The sequence below is a fragment of the Lutjanus erythropterus genome, chromosome 1 (genome assembly GCF_056507025.1).
Source record: "Lutjanus erythropterus isolate fLutEry1 chromosome 1, fLutEry1.hap2, whole genome shotgun sequence".
NCBI classification, from domain to species: domain Eukaryota; kingdom Metazoa; phylum Chordata; class Actinopteri; order Lutjaniformes; family Lutjanidae; genus Lutjanus; species Lutjanus erythropterus.
In genome coordinates this window covers 28,257,137-28,271,707 of record NC_139317.1, presented here as the reverse complement: position 1 = coordinate 28,271,707, position 14,571 = coordinate 28,257,137, and the positions used below count along the sequence as shown (strand labels likewise).

Here is a 14,571-nt window from a genome sequence, read left to right as displayed (position 1 = left end):
TTGTGTTCAACTTTGTTAGCGATAGTTTATTTTAACAAACCCAGAGAATCAAATCATTAAATCAGGGAAACACAATGTGACTTATACAATGACAATAAATTACTGTGAATGACATATGACAACACACTGTACATGTTTGGTCAGCATTGACAAAAGCAGTTTCTTCTTGTCTAGTCAAAGGTTTATAACCTATACAGTCTCACCCTCATTTTACAGCTTTATGGTGTGAACATATGAAGATATAAGTATTTATTCTGTACGATTTAAACATTTGCTTGAATAATCATTATTCATTATACTGTAATAAATCCTTGCCAAATTGGATCATTATACACAGTCTTTTTTCATTGTACAGCATAATATCTTCCACATGGGCATAACAAACAAAAGCTTTGCACTCTGTGTGTCCTCTGTGTTTAAGCAAAGGTTAATGAATGAAAGTCCATATGCTTAGCCAGTAATAATCTGCCGTGGTGTGGACATATTTGCACAAACTGACCTCAGACTCACCTCTCTAAGAAATATCATTAATATTTAGATAACTGAGCTTGTAAGATGGTAACAAATATATTAATGCTGACCTGAAGTGACACGATTGGTGAATAATGTTTACTTCAGCCTCATTTCAAAGTGTGCAACACCCAGTGGATCCAGTGTGCAGGTCATTTATCTATCAGGATGGTTAGCTCATGTACATTCACCCGCATTATATATTGGTGTGTCACGTTGAATATTGCAAACCTCTACAAATAAATCACAGCAGTTGACCTTAATTCTTGGAAGAAAGTGTCTGTTTTTTTGTCTCTGTTGTAAAAAGTGACTAAAACTTTGTGAGGATGATCATCAGGTTAAAAAATGTTGCAAGTGCCATGGTTTCAATGATTAGATAAAATGTTGAGATGTACGGGTTTTGATGTCCAGGTTTAGGTGTCTGTTGAAGTAGCATGGTGTCACTTTGCAGTGAACCTGGATCTGCTTCATTTTGCCTCTAAGATGACCTCTTCTTCTCCATGCTGAAATAATAAAGAATCAGTGAGAGTGCATTTATAAATAGTTTCAGCTATTTTTAAACTGGGTCTTATTATGCCAAACCTCACTATCATATCAAGCACTGAAGGTATGTCACTCTGAGTTTCATTCTGATAAAAATGCTCTTAATAATAACTCTTCATTAGGTCATTATTGTCACCACAAATATCACGCAAAAAAGAAAAAAGGATGACATGACATAAACCTTTTAAACACACAACCTTCATGATAACCCAAATGGTGCAATAGTAGCCTGCTAAGCCACCTACATATCACAACTATTTTTAAGCAGGGACCAAAATTAGCACCAGCCACAAGCCATATCCTGATAAAATATCAAAGTGGCTGGCAGAATTGCCGAACTTACCAGCCAAAAAAACAATAGTAATCTATTGAGTAGCTGGTGAAATTCGAACATTAATTGCCAAAGTTAATTTTGGAACTTGTTCTTGGGATTTGACTGAAAACCGTAGACCACAGCATGAGGTCACAATGTTTGAGGAAATGTAAATGAGAAATTCAGGAAAAGATTGTCCAATAAACTTTCATGATAGATCCATCCAGAATGACAATAAAATAATAACATAATAGAATATTGCTTACTTGTATTTGATGAGACGACTTCCCTGGATTAGCTGTGCTGACTCATTGGTCAAATGGCAGGCAAACAGTAGCCAGTTGCGTGGCTGCACCTTGTAGGCGAACCGCATGAAGAGCAGTGAATAGCAGGACAGAGCTGAGAGGAGACAGAAAGAACATGTTATAGTTTATTACAGCACAAAACAAATTCACCTGCCAGGTTTTCTTTCCATCAAGTCCCTAAAGAGGCCAAACTAAAAGCTCTCTCTTTCAGAATGTAAGATAGAAAATGTGCAGTCACAGGAAATATCCAAAGAACTGCAGCTGTAGTTTACTTTCAATAATCTTTGAATTATCAATAATCTCAAGATGAAGTAAAAACCACTACTCTAATGTAACAAAGTTTGCTTAAAAAGGATGGGGGTATTATATGTGCCCTGCATGTGTACATCTGGGTTTACCAGTACATGTGCATGTCTGTCTGTGTGACTTACCGAAGGTCATCCTGCCACTGATAATCTCAGGGCTCTTCTTCATATCTGAGATGGCGGCTATAGGAAGACCCCAGTTTGCTACTGGACCCCAGAAATGCTGTACAGAGACACAAAGTGACAAAATAGAATTTGGACCATAGACTTAATATAGTTTGGACATTTATCTTGAGCTGGTTGTAGAAGACTCCAGAAGAAGAATCTGTATTGTGAATCCCATTACAAAAAGCACTGATGTCAAAAACACATGGGAGGAAAACATGATAGCAAAGATTTGAAAATGATACACACACACACACACACACACACACACACACACACACACACACACACACAGTGACTGATTAAGTGTGACTAAACTGAACAGCACAAATACTTTAAGAGTAACAAAAAGATAGACAAATATACCAGCAGGTCAGTCACAAATGAGGACAGACAGATAGAAAGTACTGACAGGCAGATGGGAGGGAGAAAAAGATGAGAACTTACCGTGCTGTTGAATGTTTTTTTTTGTTTTGTTTTGTTTTCAGGGACACATGGAAGAGAAAAGAACATAAATACAGATAAATCATACTGATATGAGCTAGGTCACACAAAAGCATCTATCACATAAAATGGGTCATGGTTCTGTTTCAGGCAATTCTCAGATGTCAATAGAACTAATACAATTTTAAGAACCCAGGTTTCACAGGAAGTAAAACCAGATGCTTGGTTTTCACTAGGGCTGCACTATATAGTAAAAAAAAATCATGTTGCTATTATTTTAGCAGATATTTCAAATGTAATATGATTCACATTTACTGGGAATGATCATTTTTGCATAAAAAAATTCATTTCCACTGAAGAAAAATACAATTAACAGCATATCAGTGTTACTTTTCTGCTAGTCTACTCTGTACCACATCTGGACAGCAACGTTTATAGTAGTAGTTTTTCACATATTGTACTTTTGCCAAAAAATTGCAACTTCTACAATTCCAATATTACTCTTGACCATATTGCGATTTTGATAATATTTTGATTCATTGTGCAGCTCTAGTTTTCACATTACTAAATGAGATTTTAATGCACAAGATCACATTCAATTTCACTACACTGTCAACCACAGTGTTCATAACACAAGTTGATAAACTACACAATGGCAAAACTTGCCAACAAAGAAAAGCCTTGTCAGTAAGCCAAAGAAATAAAAGAGATGGTACCGAAGGCCACATGAACAATCATAACTTCGCACCTCATTTGCAACTAGTACACAGCTATACTACAACAACATTGATCGTTCATCGTCAGTCCATCAGTTGTATATTGATGTGTCAAAATGCAGTCAGCAACTGCATATTAGTACCCTACCAATCATAAATGGTCATATTGCGATTATTTTGACTGAAATTGCGATTGCACTATGTGGCGCAGTTAGTAGAAATCATCTGTTTTGCACTGCAATTTTAATATTCACTGGAAAAAAAACTATTAAAATCGTGCTGATGTGATATTTATTGAAGTCTGTACCAAACAAACATGTTTTTCTTTCATCTTTCATATGGAGAACAAGATTTTTTATGCCAGATCAGTACCTCTACAGTACCTCATTATAATTCTGTTTTCTCATACGTTTTTCCTTTTTCAAAACATTCCAATTTGGTTCTGGTTCTACGATATGGATACTGCATTTTTTATTGTGATTGCGATTAATTGTGCAGACCTAGTACTACCCCTCCAGCAGTGACTTTCTGGAGGATGAAATAATGTCTCCATAACCTGGTTTGGACCCTTCCAAAGGTTCTTAGTCCATGGGGGAAGTTCCTGCACTGGCAACGCAGCTAGAGATATGAATCTTTATCTGTGAAAATGTAAACAAAGATGGCCTCTTGCATCACCGTGTCACAATTTAGCCTTTACCCTAAATTTCAAGAATGCTGCTTGTCTGCGACAAGTATACAAATCACCAGAGCATCTGGTACACATTAACCAACTTCTTGACAACATGTCAGAAAGTAATAAAATAGCTTGCCTTTGTCTGTAAAGCCATATTTGACACTGGACACAACTTCAAAGTACAACCCAGTTCAGTAATGTTGTTAGAGGCAAAGTTGTCTCCCTGCAACTCCATCAGAGCCTCTCACACAACGAAACGACTTCATCCACAGTCTTCTCTCCATTAACAGCCCGCCTCATAAACTGGAGAAACAAGTTCACGCCACTAACGTGCGCAAAGTACAATCGTCCTTGAAAACTAGCAGAGAGAAGCGACGCTAGTGCTGCGGCCAGCAACGCACAAATTGTTAAAAAATATAAATGTGGATTTCTATTAAAACGATGGATGGATCAATCAGTATGTTAAATTCAGCCGGGTGTTAGCTAACGTTACCTAGCTAGCTGTAAACTACTGACTCGGCAGACTACTTGGTTAGCTACTTTAGCATGCGTGCTAAAAGAAATATAGCTGGCAGCTTCCGATACATACCTCATCAAATAATCCCTGAACTCTTTGCTTTTCAGGTGATCAATAGCTTTCCGTGCAATTGTCCCTGCCATGGTTAAACGTTGGCCTGGGGTCCCGGTTTGGCCAAGATGTATACTCTTTCTGGGTTGAAGGGCGACTGACAGGTTAGCTCAGAGGACGACTGGTCAAATTTCCAACCATAATACTGGCGCTTTACGACAATGTCGCAATGCGCAGCACAAACAGCACCTTGGTAACCCCAGGCCCACAACAGATCTCGCGAGATTGGTAATTTTAACCCAAACAACGATCTTTCCCCGAGTACAGCAAATAGGTTTGTGTCCCCACACCCATACAGATTTAATAACCACAGCGAGGTTACACTGCAATACATACTCAGTTTGTACAAAGTTCACGATTAAGAAACAAGGCGTGTAATCTCGCGAGAGTTTCACAAATCCAGGGTTCTACATACGACCGGCAGCCTCAGACGACGTCTGCCTGATTGGAAAAAGATAAGATTAGACAGTTTAAAAAGATGTCCAAAAAGAGGTTCAGAAATGAAGAAGGAGAATCAAAGCATGTCAGTGATGATGCTGTTGTTGTTGGCTTTCTTTTCGTTTTCACTTTATTAATATTTTTTACATGTGTATCTTATTTTGACTTTTTCAATGTTCAAAATGAAATCAAATTAAAGATATTACTCAACTACAAGTAAAATTCTGGTGTTAAAAAAATTAAGAATGAGTATATTCTTCTCAAAAACTACTCTGTGTACTGGTGACTTTTTAAACACTGATGTTTCAACAGCAGGTATTTAAACAAAAGTGGCTTCTGTCTCTCCAAATTTTCAGTCTAAGTTCCTGAGCTGTTCTGCTCAGTGGTCATGTTCACCTCCACAAACCTTTGCCTGCTGCACCGTGTTTATGTCCAATAAAACACTTGTCTTTTGTTTGTTTGTTTGTTTGTTTGTTTACCTGTATGTTATGGTTTTCATTGGCTATGAAAGGTTTGAATATGAATTCGAATTGCACATACAGAAATAAATGTGCTAACTAGAGCCATAAGTGGTTCAGGGTTGTTCGATCCCAAAAAGAGCAGCAGTATCTTTAATAACTGGACGCTTCAGTTGTGGTACGAACCTTATGTCCCACAGAGCTGATAGTCTCAGTCCACGCAGTTCTTTTCTGCTTCAGATACCTTGTAGTTTATTTCATATCCACGCAGACCGTCTGCCGCTTCCCAGACTGAGTTCAACACCACCGTGCGGGTCTCAGCTGGTTTTTAATCTCGATATATTCTCTCTTCTTGTTCTGCTTCTCTGTCTGTTTTCCAAATCTGGACATTTGCCTTGTAGATGCTGTTTACTTTGCAGAATGAATGATAACAATCTTTCTGCAACAGCGCTGCGGTTGATTTTAATCTGGAACAAGTTCACCGTTTGTTCTTATATGTTTGCATGTTTGGACAAACATTCATTTACATTTTTTTTTAATTGATATAAAATTTTAAGACATTTACATGTATTTAAATGTATGTACAGAAACAAGGGTGTTTTTAAAAGTCTCTTTATGTTCAGCTCTCAGTACTTCTGTATCTTCACACTGAATCTTTATGTTTTTAAATATAGTGTCTCTCTTCTGTCTGTGTTTTTTACTGTCAATGTGTCTATTTTATTAAACACAGTCTATGTCTGTTTGTGCTCGCTCATGATAGCCTCGTAAACTGTTGCTGGCGCTCATGAAGGGCACGCTGCTCCCTGAGCTGAGTGGCTGAGGACACAGAAAACGAAACCTAACTCAGATGAGACTCAAAAATCAAACATTTTCAGGTTTTCCACCTACTGCAGCTTTAATGGTTAAACAGAGAAGGCGGGAAGCGTGTAGAGAAATTGTGTAAATGGGAGGTAAACTGGCATATTAATACACTGATTTCTCAAAATAAACTATTAAGTACTGGAAACCAGTCACTTCTATTTCCACAGTGGCAAAGCCAGGAGATACGTTACCTTTCAGATATAGTAAACAATAATGGTCTAATGTCTTTCTCAGATTTGAAACACACAGTTTATCTGGTGCTTCTTTCTGGCATTTATTTATTTGCCACACAGCCATGCGTACATATGGTGTAGCCAGAACTGGTAAGAATAGGTAAAGGAGAAAGCCTTACAAAACAGGAACAGAGCACCATCTGCTGGGCAGCTGATGTCATTACCATTTTCATATTGACTGCAATAGCAACATTTATACTATGATTCTATGAGTTCATCAACTGAGAAAATGAAACATTTTAAACTTTGTTTGGTTGAGCTTTGCTCTCTGTATCTCTGTCACACATTCTTGATTGCACAAGACTAAATTTTACAATGATTACTCTCTTTGTCTCTTCTCTTTCTGTCATACTTTGTATTTTTCCTAAACTAATCTCATACATGCATGGAGGGCAGTTCAAGTCATTTCAATATTTTGTTATAATTTCCCATCACCCCCCCCTCCCTTTAAGGAGGCAGCTTTCTGGATAGTGTGTGTGTGTGTGTGTGTGTGTGTGTGTGTGTGTGTGTGTGTGTGTGTGTGTGTGTGTAACTGAGAGAAAATTGAGTTGATGTTCATTTTACATTTTTTAAAAGAAAACATAATTTCATTTATATTTCTATTCAAAATAGTTAATGTCTTTAAAATGTATTGTTGTTTATGTAAATTTGGTTAAGAGAAATGGTCGCGTAATAGAGGTCAGAGGTCGCGCCCATAGCATGATGGGTTGGGGGAATGCCAACATGGCTGCAGAGCAGAGAGAGAAAAACTGAAGGGAGAGTACACGCGACCCAAAAAACTACAATCTGCATGGTCCAAGAGGCGCACACGGTATTTATTCTTAAATTTATTTGTTTTGTATGTTTTAACGTGTGACCTTTGAGGAGCAGCCTTTCTGTTGTTGTGCTAGCTTGCAGGGACCCGTCTATAATGTGATGTTCATGTGAGGGTTTGCTTTTGAGCCTGCCTGGACATTTATTGGTGGACTTTCAGAGACTTTCAATTATAATTATTTGTTTTTTAAATGCTGTTTTTATATGTTTTATTTTATAGTTTTCACGGTGTCTACGGAGGATGGAAATTAAACTTTTAAAAGACATCTGTAAGATTCGTGGCCATTATTTCTTGGACCGGTGTAGTTACAGTGTGTGTGTGTGTGTGTGTGTGTGTGTGGCATAGCTGTGTTGTTCTGTGTAGACTCTGTGTAGACAGAGTAGTGTGTATGTCTCACTCTCCACTGAAGTATATACTGTATGAAGTGATGCCAGCTATATCCTCTGTAAGCTGTGCAGTCAGAGTGATGAAGCTCAATACTACAGTCATGAAAGTATGGTACTGTAATATCTGAAGGAAGAAAAGAGCCAAATAAAACCACGGTCCATGTGTTCAACTACTCTGCCTCTCCTCATCCTCCATATGCGAGATGACCCAGACTGCTAGTTGCCACCACCTTACGAGCCAAGCTGAAGTGAAGCGACACTTCGCTTTAGAACCAGCTGTTCCATACTACGGTTAGGAACTACGGAGCTGGAGAACGTAACACATGAGCAGGCAGGTGCAGTGTAGTCAGGGCTTTAGGAATTAGGAGTGTGACAACAGCCGCTTCCCAGTTTGTGTCGAGGCTCTCCTGCCACATGTGGAGGTGTCCCAGCACTGGACCGGCATCCTCCCCCACTTCTGCTACTGAGAAGGGCTGGACCAGTGCTAATGCTCACGCAACAGGACAGGGTCTTGAACCCTGGGAGAGTTAAACTGTTTTAAAACCATAATCCTCCTTAGTTTGTTTATTATTATTTTTAGTTTGTTTACACAATTAAGCAGTGTAGCCACAGTGTTGCAGAGGTAATGGAATTATCTGGGGACTGTTTATTCCGTATGGTGCCTGTGCGTGCCCTTAAAATGGGGTGTTTTGCAGTGGAATTTTTTCAGGAATTACAGGGATGTAGTGTCGTGCAAGTTAACTGTGGTGTGATAACTATTGGCTAGATGGCATACATGATACACACACACACACACACACATATATATATGTATATATATATACATATATATATATATATATATATATATATATATAAACATTTTGGTTTTCATGAAAAGGACTGATGCAAATTAAAAAAAATCAAGTTGCTGAAGTTGGAAAAATCTTTTAACATATATTAATTTTTAATATATTAAAAAGTAGCAAAAAACATTAAAAATGTAAAAAATTACAGATTCAGCCACTTTTGGCCACGAGCAAGCTGAGTGGGTAGTGATTTTGAACAAAGCCAGAGTCACAGCTCTGCAGGCCCAGTTTCCACCTCTCCCTCTGCCTCAGTAATTTTCCACTCTCCCTGCCAGCCACTCCCACCTCATCAGCCCAACTCTACCCACCTGCAAGCTCAGCTGCAGCTCATCCCCAGTCAGCCCAGTATAAAGCCTCTCCAGCGCTCTCACTCCTTGCCAGACTGTTCTTCAGTATTTCTCTGCAAGACTGTCCAGCCCTTATTCCTGGATTGTCTTCCCTGTTGCCTATCCTGCCTGTCTCTGATTCTCCTGCCTTGCCTGGTTCCCTGATTTTCATCACAGCCTTCTGTCCCTGACTGTGAGATTGTTCTCAACGTTCCTGGTTTCTGCCTGCCTGTCCCTGTGGCTGCTTGGTGTGTCCGTCTGTCATCATCTTCTGGTCCTGACTTCTCCACCTGGTCCCAATGTCCCGACTTCATTGGTTCTGCTGCTTCTTCAGCTTGCCCTCCTGGTTCTGGATTCCACTATTCGTCAACCTTGTCTCCAACCAGCTCCTCACAGGTACCGACGCCTGTTTTTGTATTGAACTGTCCGGTTCTGAGGACTCACAATCCTGTGCTTGTTCCTGCCTCAGGTGTGGCTCAACATTCCCTGAGCCTTCCCTCAAGAGACTGTGTCTGGGCTCTGAGCCTGAAGAATTAACCTACTAACTTCAGTCTAGGTTGATTACAATATTAACAGGATATCAGTAATTGTTATTGTTATCAGTAACAGAATGTTGTGAGTCCCCTAATGCAAAAGCTTGCAGGTACACATGCCCCCATACAGTAATTTGTAAGGTAAAAGGAAAACTTAATTATTTTCAGGGACGTTTTTTGTACATGTACAAAAACAATCTGTATCCTTTCTTGATTGATAAAACGACAACTTTTATTATTATAGTCAGGGACCAAGATTGAAATACACTTACTTAAATTTTCTTATAAACTCCTCATTTATACATTTGAGTATAAAGAATAAAGAAATAAAGAAGAGCAATCCACACCAGATATCCCAATTCCTCTTGTTTTCTTTTCCAGGGATTAGAATGTAGTTTATTGGCCCGACTATCTGACTTGACATTATTGTCCACCATTTGGTCGGACTTCTGCGTAGTTCTTGACCAGCTGTGAAACCCTGATGACTTTAACATCTGCTGGTTTTTGATCATAGTCTGACCACAGGTACTCTGGAGACAGGACCTTTGTTGGTTTGTTGTTCAACAGGTACCTGCAGGACAGAAAGACAAGCAGATAAGTTATTCTGGAGCCTTTCTATGTAGAACTGTAGAAGAAGAGGACATTTTATTTGTATAACGCATTTCACAGACATGAGTAACTTGCTTAATACTTTACAAAAGTATTAAACAACATACAAAGAGAAAGCAAGAAAAAGATGAGATGTAAATTGTCTTCCTATAAATAAGAAAGTCTAATCAATGAAAGTATTTCAAGTTTAAAAATATGACAGAAACTGACGGATAGAAAGACAGAAATAACTAATTTTCTCTAAATAGACAGAAAATGAATTTCTTGTAGCAGGTTGGACAATCATCAGACTTGAAAGAAAAATATTAACAGAAAAATGAGGGAATGAACTGTGACAGTGTACTTGTTGAGGTGACTCTCTTCCTGCCACACAGCTTCAGTCTTGTTCTTGGTGTCCTCCTCTGCCTGCGTGTAGCAGTATCTGATAAAATGAAAGAGGAAGAACAAAACACTGTTGTTAAAGGTACATTTTATTTTTGAATTTTAAATTGGTTCACAGAAGTAAGAAATGCAGCTATTCCTCTGTCTTCCCATTGCGATCTCTTTCTGCTGTGCGTTTTCCTTTTTATAATTACAAATAGCATGAAAATATAAACTCAACAGTTTTGTTTGATCCCATTTTTCATGACTTGAAGTAAAAACAATCTAAGGTGTGACATATAGAGATTTTGATTAAACAGCACCGTTATTGCACAGGTGTGCCTTAGACTGATCACAATAAAAGGACACTCTGAAACGTACAGTTAGTTAATTAGGCACTTATCTGTAGCAGTTTCACATGAAGCTACAGATACAACATTTTTCACCAGGACGGCAAGTCAGATGTGTTATGTAAACTCATGAAAAATGAGAACAAAAACAAAACTGTTTAATTTATAATTTGGTTGAGTATGTTCTAATAATAATAATAATAATGATAATCTGGTTTTGGTTACTTGACTAGCTTGTACATGTCCTCCATATATCCACCGCAGACAGCAGCAGTGTAATAGTAGTCTCCTTCACCAAAGGGGATGTAGGCCTTGGACTCTGGATGACGCTCATATGGAAAGTGATCTCTGTTTGTATCCTGTGAAAAAAAAAGATGCAGAAAAAATAAATGAAATAGAACACAGAAGAAAGATGATGAGAGGTTACAGAGAATATTTGTGAGGCCAATTAATGTTGTGACTGAGAACATGAGGCAAAAAGCTACTAAACACTATAGATGAATCAATGAAAACATAAAATATAAGATTAAAAAACACACACAACATTACATAACTAAAATAAATAATTGCTTCAATGAAAGGTTCAATGTGTAACTTGTATAAGAAAAAAAACTTGGTCATACATGTTGAAACTGTCAGTATATCCTGACAGTACTACATGAGACAATGAGATAATATGTGAGCAGGTTCCTCTGGTTTCTGCTAGTGTTCCTAATGACATTTGCAAGAATCTGTCACACAATCCACTAACTTTGTCCAGAATCACCTACTGCTGCTTTAACTTGAAGTGGATGTAATGTAGGGAAAAAAGAGTGAAACCTTGTAGTAGCCACGGTGAAGCACAGCAGACAACTGACTGAGCGACTCAGCACCGAACCGGTTATAGAAGATGCTGTCGATGTCCATCAGGAAAAGATAGTCTGCTTCTTGACGGATCTGAAAGCGTCACAGATGAGTTGTGAGACTAAATACATCAAGGGGAGTTTAAGATTAAACTATATGACCAAATAAATAATATTTCAGAGCACCATATTTTACTTTTGCACTGATGACAGAGCTGTACGTTATCTTTTTTTGTTGTTTTTCTTTGTAAGAAGTTTGTGTGCTGACTAACCAGTAAAAACTGAACAGTGATGCATATAAAGCTTCAACTGTAACCAGATCAAACAGCCACTAGCTTTTGTATTGTGCATGGCCTATTTCGTGTGTTTGTGTGTCTTACCTGTTTGTCAATGGTGATGGTGGTCCATTTCATCCTGCCAAACACAACATCCTGCCAGCGGGTGGCACTAGGAATATCGACCAATGAGATCTTCCGGCCCTTACCCAGTGTAATCTGACAAGACAAATGAACAGGTAAAATAAATTAATTATAAATGCTTCTTCTAATTTGATGTGTTTGCAGCCAAAAGAAGACTCTGTCCTTTTGCAGTGTTCAGATATTCTGGATTAAGAATTGATAATTTACAAAATAATCAGTTGCAAATGATATTGGAGGGACTTGGCTGTGCAGTGCTGAGCACAGAACTACTTTTATACATATTGATAAATATTAACTCACGTTGGGAACTTCTTGTTCATTATCTGTGAAGATGTAGTAAGTGACTCTGAAGTCAACATAAAAATATTTTTCAGATGACTCCAGGAAGCCTTTCAGGAAACGTGTGTACCTGTTCAGACAGAAAGAAGTATACATACGAGCCAAGAAAAGAGAACACAAGACTACAAATATATTCCATAAGATAAGTAGCATTTATGTGAAGCAGTTTTACATTTTCAGGTTTACAAGATTTTAGATTTCAGCTTGAAGCAGCAGGTCAGCTCAGTCCTCACTCCCATAATACCCTGGGAGAAAATCCTGTGTACCTACTTGCCAACAGCGAACACCACCACAGCAATTCTTGGGTCCATTTTCTTATAGATTGCATCGATAACCACTGGATCAAAGGTTCCCTCCCAAACCAGAGGAGCATTCCAGTTTGTCACTGAGTTCACATCAGTGCGTCTGGGGAGAATGAAGAAATTGTGCATTCAAATGTAGATCTAGTAGAATTCAATATTTTCTTTCTTTTTTGTTTCTATTTTCAGCTCTTAGTGCACGACGATCGGTGTTCTGGCTCCTCTGGCTGCTTAAAATAACCTTCTGTCATCAGACCTTCATAGTTAAAGGGTTTACATCCAACATCCACTGCAACATTTGATATTGAATACTTTGTCTTATGTTTAGAGCTGCAAAAATCTGAAGTAATCTGAATAAATTATCTGCTGTTGGTGCTGGGTGTTGAGCTGTGTTTGTTGGTCTCACTGTCATGTAGACGCACACAGCAGCACTAAAACAAAGGGTAACTGCTGTATAATTACATGCCCAATGTTGGGTTTTAACTTCACACGTAAAAATAGTTACGTAAAAATGTAAATTACATTTTAAAAAAGTTTTTTTAATGCTTGTGATATCAGCAGCAAAGTTAGATAATCAGCATCCATTATTTTAACAAGGTTTAAGTTTATCATGTATGAATTTTACACAGCAGAGCAATGTGATGTTTGTGTTAACAGAATGGCTCACCCTCTCATTATGCTTGGCTGTTCATACTTCACTCTGCAAAAGAAGAGAAAACATCAAATCAAATGTAACTTTATTACTAAAAACAGGAAATACAGGGGTAAATATATACAAAAAAGCCACAGAAAATACATGAAGTAAAACAACAAAGACAATAATAAAAGCAGAAAACAATCATGACAATCCATAAAAGGAGGAATAGATACCAGTGGAAAACTACACATCATCATGTCATGGTGCTGTGTCAAATGAACTCCTGTGAACTGTGTTTCTACACTCCTGCAAAGTAATGTGCCTTAAAATTGTACTATCCGTTTATCCATGCATGCATCTGTCATTTCCTCTTTGAAGTCTATCCCAGCATGCATTTAGGCCCACAAAATAGCATTAGCTTTTAAGATGTTTTAAAAACCCATTGACCCATAGACATGGCATTATGCAACAGACAGGATACATCCAGGTGAGCTGGCAGCATGCTACACAGACATTTTTGTTGTTAGGCAAAATGACTAACCACTGAGCTTGTGCTGCCCCTGTAAAGTAATACAGAATAATATGTAAATAATATGTCCTGTGTGCATTCCAGAAAACCATTTAGTTTTGTGGTAATATCCAGGGAATTAGGAATGGCAGCTGATTACTTTAGATTGCAGATTAACTTTAAAATCCTGGTGCAGTCACAGTCTGTACTGTAATGAAAACAAATCAGCAGCACAGATACAGTTGTGTGCATATTGTATCCAAAGAAACAAGCAACTTTTCCTGTGTATTAGTCAAAAGTAAAGTTGATTCTCACCCTTCTGGCATTGTTAGCTCTGTGATCCTCCACTTTTTGTCTGGGCAATCTTTTGTCACAGGGTCATTATCACATGGCAGGCAAAAGTCGAGACGGCTGAGAAGGTAAACAAAATATTAATCTTTTTTTTTTTTGGCAGAATATAGCTAATAAAAAGGATCAGAAACAATAAAAACTGTACATGGTTTCATAAAATTCTCACTGCATGAGTTTTGTGGAATTTTATTCATACTTTCAGTAGTTTTTAACTCAGCAGATAAAAAGGCACAGTTTGAATTATTTGAATTGGGTTGTATGTAGGCTACTTAACTTGAGTCTTAACTATACAGTAAATGGTTCCCTTCCAAAACAACAATCGGTATCAGTTTAAGCCAACATCATATTTGGATATTTT

At 38.0% G+C, this 14,571-nt stretch overlaps 2 protein-coding genes across 2 annotated transcripts; both read right to left on the bottom strand.

Moving 5' to 3' along the window:
• mpc1 (mitochondrial pyruvate carrier 1) lies at positions 1–4,762 on the bottom strand. Its single transcript, XM_084718669.1, has 4 exons — positions 4,560–4,762; positions 2,103–2,199; positions 1,633–1,765; positions 1–1,013 (listed from the first exon to the last, which is right to left on the bottom strand). Exons 1-4 carry the CDS (start codon positions 4,632–4,634, stop codon positions 989–991), a joined length of 330 nt encoding a protein of 109 aa, XP_084574795.1. The 5' UTR covers positions 4,635–4,762; the 3' UTR covers positions 1–988.
• Positions 4,763–9,730: 4,968 nt separating this feature from the next.
• Positions 9,731–14,384, bottom strand: LOC146333040 (globoside alpha-1,3-N-acetylgalactosaminyltransferase 1-like). The gene is made up of 10 exons (XM_084724810.1): positions 14,380–14,384; positions 14,178–14,273; positions 13,385–13,417; positions 12,689–12,823; positions 12,380–12,488; positions 12,041–12,154; positions 11,638–11,754; positions 11,044–11,177; positions 10,452–10,529; positions 9,731–10,070 (listed from the first exon to the last, which is right to left on the bottom strand). Exons 1-10 carry the CDS (start codon positions 14,382–14,384, stop codon positions 9,923–9,925), a joined length of 969 nt encoding a protein of 322 aa, XP_084580936.1. The 3' UTR covers positions 9,731–9,922.
• Positions 14,385–14,571: the final 187 nt, after the last annotated feature.